Source organism: Vigna umbellata, chromosome 1 (genome assembly GCF_029865625.1).
Source record: "Vigna umbellata cultivar VRB3 chromosome 1, Vumbellata_1.0, whole genome shotgun sequence".
Lineage (NCBI taxonomy): Eukaryota > Viridiplantae > Streptophyta > Magnoliopsida > Fabales > Fabaceae > Vigna > Vigna umbellata.
The window spans coordinates 29572195-29580389 of NC_142165.1; the positions used below are offsets into that span (position 1 = coordinate 29572195).

General features: G+C 31.4%; 1 protein-coding gene across 1 annotated transcript; it reads left to right on the forward strand.

Moving 5' to 3' along the window:
• Nucleotides 1–2158: 2158 nt before the first annotated feature.
• GULLO3 (D-arabinono-1,4-lactone oxidase family protein) lies at nucleotides 2159–7952 on the forward strand. The gene is made up of 3 exons (XM_088109855.1): nucleotides 2159–2980; nucleotides 6083–6341; nucleotides 6860–7952. Exons 1-3 carry the CDS (start codon nucleotides 2216–2218, stop codon nucleotides 7687–7689), a joined length of 1854 nt encoding a protein of 617 aa, XP_087965981.1. The 5' UTR covers nucleotides 2159–2215; the 3' UTR covers nucleotides 7690–7952.
• The last annotated feature ends 243 nt before the right edge of the window (nucleotides 7953–8195 follow it).

An 8195-nucleotide genomic window follows, 5' to 3' on the forward strand; every position in this document is an offset into this window, starting at 1 on the left:
TTGGGTAAAGTTATGGGAATAGGAGTAGTCTTTTGATAAAAAGAAGAATTTTAAAGAAATGCAAACATGATCGGTGGTACCAGAATCAAGAAGCCATGTATTACCAGAATGCACTTGAAGACCTGAAACAATATTACCTGAAGAAGTGTTTGTGGAGAGAGTTCTGACTTGATTGATGTGCACATTAGGACCGTTAGGCTCAGATTGTTTGAACAATTCTGCAAGAACCTGATATTGTTGGGGCGTGAGTTGAATGGTCTCAATAGAAGGTTATTCTTGATCCAAGTTGTTCGATTAACTATCACCATGAGTGAATGAAACAACATCGTGAATCTAACCGAGCTTGTTGTTGGAAAGCTTATGACCACGAGGATAGCCATGTTTCTTGAAACAAACATCAATGGTATGACCATTTTTATGGCAATAGGTGCAGATCTTACGATTGTTGTTGTTTGTGGTTTTGACACTCTGGTGATCTTGAATGGGGAAACCATGTTTTTTGAAGCAGGTATTTTCTTGGTGGCGGACCCGGTTATAATAGGTACAAGTAACAACAGTATAATCGTTCAGTTGAGAGGAGAAATTAGAGAATGAATTAGCTTTCACAGAAGGAGTAACATGATCAGTCATTAATTGACGTTCTTGTTGAATAACAAGAGAAAAAATTTTGGAAATGGGAGTAAGAGGATCAAGAAGAAGAATGTGAGATTGTATATTGGTATAGTGGTCATTCAAACCTCGTAGAAGAAAGAATCGAAGAAACGGTACAAGAACATTTGAGCTTACAAATGCAGACGGGGTCTGAGCGGAAGCTGTCAAGTTCATCCCAAATAACTCTGAGTTTGGTGAAGAATTTGGTGACAGAGATCTCGCCTTGGGGCATGGTGGTTGCTTCCATTTGTAATGTGGAAATTCTTGCAAGATCGCCTTGGGCAAAGTGGTTCTTCAGGTCATTCCATATGTCAATAGCGTGATCCATCCTTATGATGCTTTCACGGATGAAAGGAGAGACATAATGAAGGAGCCATGAAACAACCATGCTATAGCAACGGAACCAAGCAGGAAAGGAAGCATCAGTCTTAGCGGGTTGAATAGCTGATCCAAGAACGAATTCCACCTTGTTCTTAGCAAAAAGAGCCATAATGAAGGATTTGCTCCATGAATGATAGTTTATGGTGTTAAGAACGGGTGATACAAGGAATATGGCGGGGTTTTCATTGGGGTGAAGGTAAAGATATGAATGGGTAGGATCTTGGATTGGGAGATGTGTTTCAGTGGTTGCCATTGAAGGGAAAGATAAAAAACAAGAACAGGAGTGCAAGAATCAGAAAGCAACAAGAATTTCTTCTGATGCCATCATAGATTTACTATGCGGTGATGAAGAAAAAGGCATATGAAGAAGAGAAAAGAGAAGAAAGAAGCCAGAGAACACAGGCTGAGTAGTAAAATCTTATTCACAATTCAAAAGTGATACAAGAGAAGAAATATATAGGGAGGAAAAACAAAAACAGAAGAAACAAAATAACAGAAAAAGGGCAGGCCGAGTGCAGGCCCAAAAGAAAACCGAACGATTCAGGTCAGTGAGACCGAACGGTCCACTGAATACCACAGTGGGACCGAATGGTCCACTGAACACAACAATGAAACCGAACGGTTCATTGAACAACACAGTGAGACTGAACGATATAATAATCACCACAACCATTCGGTACTGAACAACACAAGACCGTTCGATATAGCGAAGCCTAACAGTAGTAAAACCAACGGTATATGCAGTATAACCGAACGATATATATGTTATCAAAAGAAAATATTAAAAACGAAAATGTTTTTTTATTTATGAGTGAAAGAGATAGAAAGATTTTTCGCATTATATCGCGCCCATAATTAAAGAGATAGAAGAAAATACAAACTGTTACCACATCGGCCTACAATTAACTCCATTGAAGGGATGTTTGAACAAATTTTACCGGATGAAATTGAAATTATTTTTAAAAGATAGAACCAATTAGACATTGAAACAGTAAAATTAGAACAAAGAAAACAATTAAACTTAAATATAAATGTCATTAAGGTAAATATTCCAATTTCTTAAAATTAATTTATTTGGAAAGAAGTCTACCCCTTATTTGCACTCCAAGCAACTTTTAATAACTTGATTTCCTCACAAAGCTTTATCTTTCGTGAGTGCTTCTAAATCCGCAGTATAACACTGATGATACCTAACAAACCAAAAAACTTTCCCTCGACTCCATCACCACCATCTTCAATCTTCAAGATGGGTGGTAGCCACCGGCTTTGTTCTCAGATTTTGGGATTCATTCACGCACTTCAATTTTTGTGTTCAATCACAACCGTCTACGGCATGGTCCCACAGTCCCCGGTTGAATGCAGCAGTTCAGGTTGCATTCTCCGCAACTCCTACGGTTCGTGGGGGGACCGCCGGGACTGTTCTGCCCTCAACGTGACATACCCAACCACAGAAGAACAGCTTCGTTCGGCAGTGTCCTACGCTGTCCGAAACAACCTCAAAGTCAAGGTGGTGACGAAATTTTCGCACACCATTCCCAAGTTAGCATGTCCCCAAGGGAGTTCCAGAGCAAGTGCAGGTGCCACTCTGGTCATCAGCACAGAGAAATACGACTCTGGCATCGAAATCGATGCTGCGAATATGGCAGTGACTGCGGACGCGGGTGTGGGGCTTCGCCAACTGATTGACGCGGTTGAGAGTGGAGGGTTCAGCTTGGTGGCTGCGCCTTATTGGGAGGGTGTGACGGTTGCCGGAGTTATTAGCACGGGGGCACACGGTAGTTCGTGGTGGGGTAAAGGTGGTTCTGTTCATGATCATGTTCGGGCTATTACTCTTGTAGTCCCTGCTTCCAGATCTGAAGGGTATGCAAAGGTTTTGAGGTTGGAGGCGCAGGACCCCATGCTTAATGCGGCCAAGCTGTCTCTGGGAGTGCTTGGTGCCATCTCCAAGGTCAGGGTATTTTCGTCCTTTTATTCTTCTTTTTAAAGCTTGATTATATATGATTTCTTTGTTTAATGGATTAAGATTTTCTTTTACTCTTTTATAATTTAAGAAATCATTTTGTTTAATAAAATTAGTTAGGACAATAAATTTACTTAATATTAGTAAAATGATATTGATAAATAAGTATTTTTTAAAATAACATTAAATAAATATTACAACATGACTTAATACAATAACATATTTATAACTTCTTAAAACTCAAAATACACAAAGATAAACATATTATAATATTTAGTTTGAATTTTGAGATATATAATAATATTTTTAGAAGAAAATAAATACTTTATTTTATATTCTTAAGAACAATATACAAGTAGTATGTATTTATTTTTAAAAAGTTGTTGAAATGTTTTGAATTAATTGTACCCATTTATTCCTTTTTGACATTTGATATTAAATCAGGTTATCCTGGTTATTCTCACAGAATTTTATTCTGTCAAATATTTGTCCCCAAACAAATCTCTAATGATTTCTTTGTGTTTGTAAAGATTCATTTTTCAATCTATAAAATTACTTCAAATCTCTAATGATTTCTTTGTGTTTGTAAAGATTCATTTTTCAATCTATAAATTACTTTTTTTTTTAAATCTTTAGTTTAAAAATTGTATATATTTAAGAATTGCAATAAAAATATCAATTTTAAGATTTAATATTTTAAACTTCATCAATTTATTTAAATTTGTATAGAACTTTAATAACGAAATTACTTGTTTTCCTGTTATTTTATATCATAAAACATAATTTATTTTCAAATTAAAAAAATTATTCAAACTTATCTGGTCCTTATTTTCAAAACTCCATTAGTGTTAAACTGGTTCAAATTTATAGCTGTGAGAAAGTCTTTTCAGTTTGGATGCAGTGCACTGAATTACAGATAGGTTGAAGAATTTAACTAAGAGCTTTATTATGATATGATTTTTCTAGTCTGTCAATTGAATGGATTAAAATGTGGATCAGATTAATCCATTTTTTTAAAATTAAAATAAAAATTAATTAAAAAGTTTATTTTTTATATTATATTTTTTATAGGTGTAAATATGTAATAATATTATAATTTAAATAATTAAAATTTATTTAATTATTGAAATAATTTAACATGTAATAGTTATTATAATTTATTTAATTAAAAATATTAATTAATTAATTAAAAAATTAGAAAATATCTTCTATTATTAAATATTTTTTTACTATTCCTTTTTCTATGTATATAAACAAACTTTAACAATTAAAAAATTTGAAAGCAAATTAAAAAAAAAATGACGAGTGTTCTTATCAGTGATTGACTGACAAAATGAGTCAAACTACCCCTTTTACTATCCTAAGAATAAAGTCTTTGCATTTATTAAGAAATAAATGAAAATATAATTAACATTCCTACAAGGAATAATAAATCCCATTAATTGCTATACATTAAAGATAAGTTTCAGAGGAATTATAACTTCCTTAGCCACTTGAAAATTTACTTTTAAAAATAATATAATCATTGAAATAGTAAATTTGTATATTTGTGAAAGAAATAAGAAACTTGAAAGTTTATTTTTAAGAGTAATATGCTCTTTAAAATAGTAAATTTTTATATTTATAAAAAAGAAAAGAAAAACTAAAATAGTAAAAATAAAGTGACATATGAAAACTTACTAAGTGTAAAAGTAACATGTTTCTAAGTTTTATAAGCATTTATTGTGTCAAATAATCAGTACCCTGTATAACTTTTTATGCACATTTAAAATTTATATTAATTCATGTATTTAATTCAATTAGTGATTTATTGTTCCAATAATTCCACGGTTCAATACTATATTGGGGTTTAATAACATTGAGAAGAAATGAGGTTAAGCAGAATGGTTTTATTTGTGGTCTTTAAAGTATATAATGCTATTAATTTTATTTTTATTATGAAAGATAAAAACGAAACAAATATAAACAAAAATATTATTAATAAATAAATTAAATTCAATGATTTATTTATTTATTTAATAGAATAAAAACAAGTAAAAATAGAACAAATATTTTAAAATTATGTAATTTGATTGAATAGTGTTTTGGCCTCTGAATATTTAGTTTTGTTGAGGAAAATATAATTAGTTATTTGTTTTAGAAAAGAGGGAAGAGAAAAATTGTTAAAACCCTTTTTTTTTATCTCTCATTTATTTTTATTCATCTGATCTTACTATCTATTAATTGACTTAAATTATTCACTTTTCAAAGTACTTTCTTTCACATTTCTACTGTTGGCATATAATTAAAAATTCAATTTTATTTTTTATGTATTTCTATTTCTTAACGTTTCTTTTTTCTATTTTGTTTTTGTGGAAATAATCATTCTTGATTACATATTTAAGCACAATATATTTTCCCGAACTTACTTTTGCATATGTTTAATTATAATAATAAAAGTGAGAATATTTAATTAAAATCATTAATGTCAAATTAACGGCTTATACGATTTATCTAAGTATAAATTATTTTGTGTGATTTTATTCATTTTAGTTAGATGTTAGGTGATCTATGTAATTAAATATCCAATTTTGAATAATTGGGTATTTTAAAGGTAAATTATGTATGAGATTTTAATTTTTCAATTAATGATGATACGAGGTTGGAAACTGAATATACTATTTTAATTAAATATTTTTTCACAATAATTAGGAGTTTTTAAATAATGAACTAATATATAACTAGCGTGTAGAGTAAAAATTTCGTAAATACAGCGACATCATTATAACATATTTTAAACAGCCATATAATTTAATTTACTTTTTAATACTAAATATGTATGGTTATAAAACCCACTTTTGTAATATTTCAACTTTTTAAACCGTTTATACTTAGGATTGTAAGAGGTGAATTATCTCGTGAACTTTCTACCCTAATTTAATTATATTTTATTTAATTTTAGATTTTTGATCGTGCTGAATTTTATTTTGAATCATGTTTAGTGAATTAAAAAATCCACAACTTGATGCAACCCAACTGAACAATAAAAATAATTTACTTTTACCAATAGTGGGTAAAGTTTAATAAATTAATATGAATGTTGAAGTGCAGGTAAAATTATCAATCGAGCATAGGTTCAAAAGAAGCATAAGATACAATTTCTCAGAAAAAGATGATGCGATCGAAGATGTATACGTAGAGCATGCGAAAAAGTATGAATTTGCAGATATAACTTGGTATCCATCAAGGCACACAGTGGTGTACAGATATGATTCCAGGGTTCCCTTAAATGCCTCCGGTGATGGAGTTAATGACTTCATTGGATTTCAACCCAATTCCATCTTGATATCAGAATCTGTTAGAGCAGCAGGTATTTGTTCTATTTTCTCCACTACTTCCTACAAATTTCAAGCAAGCACAATTTTTATTTTATCTTTTTATTATTCATACAAATTATACACTTTACTTTCTTACTGATAAAAGAAAATACCTTTATTCTCTTCAATGTGAAATGGGTGCAGCTTAGTTTGGAAACTAGTCAGAATTTGATTTTTCAAACTGAATTTTCTTTTGGTCTAAAAATAATGGAGGATTCAGCAAATATGGGGGAAATAACAGATGGGAAAATAAATTATTTGAAAAAATAAGGTGAACGTCATTACAAGATTGTAATATATATTTTTGGAAGAATTGTAAATATAAAACTTTTAAGAACTAAGTTATGATGACCTGTGTTTAATTAAAAGTAATAATAATAATAATATACGTAATACTTTAAATATAGTTAAATAAAATGGAAATTGATATAATTGTGTGAGAATTTAGATAAGGAAAGTTTAGTCTCTTTAATAATCTTTTTCTTATTTTACCAAAAAAAACCACATGCAGAAAAACTACTAGAGAGTACGAGAAACACGAATGGGAAATGCTTAACAGCAGCTACAACTTTGGGCTTCAAGAGATTAGTAGGAAATGGGTTGAAGAACAATGGCCAAATCTTCAGCGGCTACCCTGTAGTGGGTTACCAAGGCAAAATGCAAACTTCAGGTTCATGCTTATATTCAACAAGATTTGACACATCATGTGCTTGGGATCCACGAATCAAAGGGCTATTTTTCTATGAGAGCACTGCAATCTTCCCTGCATCAGCATTTGGAGACTTCGTCCGTGACGTGAGAAAACTGAGAGACCTAAAACCAGAAAATTTCTGTGGGGTGGACAACTATAACGGGTTGCTAATTCGCTTCATCAAAGCTTCAAGTGCATATCTAGGGCAACCTGAGGACTCAGTTGTGGTTGATTTCAACTATTATCGTGCAAACGACCCTTCAAATCCTAGACTAAACCAAGATCTGTTGGAGGAAGTGGAGCAATTGGCCTTCTTCAAGTATGGGGCTAAGCCACATTGGGCTAAGAATAGGAATGTAGCATTCCTAGGGGTGCAGCATAAGTATCCAAAGTTTGGCATGTTCATTGCAGCAAAACAAAAAATGGATCCTCAAAATGTGTTCTCCAGTGAATGGTCTGATGCTATACTTTATGGGAAGGAATCAGAAAAAGTTGATGGGTGTGCGTTGGAGGGACTCTGCATATGTAGCGAAGACAGACATTGCAGCCCACAAAAAGGGTTTTACTGCAGCCATGGCCTTGTCTACAAGGAAGCTAGAGTTTGTAGATATTCACAATCATCAATGTCACCGTCATCAACCATAGCATGATGTGTCTTTTTATGCATATAATTGTTTTAAACTGTGTCCACTTGAATAAAAGTGTGACATTTTTAACATATATATGACTACAAATTCAGTAAATAAACTACAATATCCTGCTAAATAGTTTGATTTAACATTCAGAGTTCTATATCTTCATTTCAAATATGAAAAACGAAAATTATGTAACTAAAATTTGAAACTATTTAAAGTAATTTCAATTTGAATATGAATATGAATCTTAACTCCAAACCAAACATTTTTGGTGCTCAGTTGATGATTCTGCCTTTACTTTTCTTCTTGGCCCATCAATCGATTAGAGAATGAAAGTCAGTTTTAGAGTTTGCTTTGTCAGTGCTGATAAAATAAAATGTTTGCTTTCAATATATGGAAAAATTTGCTTGTTAATTATTTCAACATTTTTGTTTAAGTCGAAGCATATGTTTGGTGAGATTTAATTCGAGTGACTGAGAGAGAAAATTAAAAAAAAAAAAGTAAATTCGTAATATAAAATA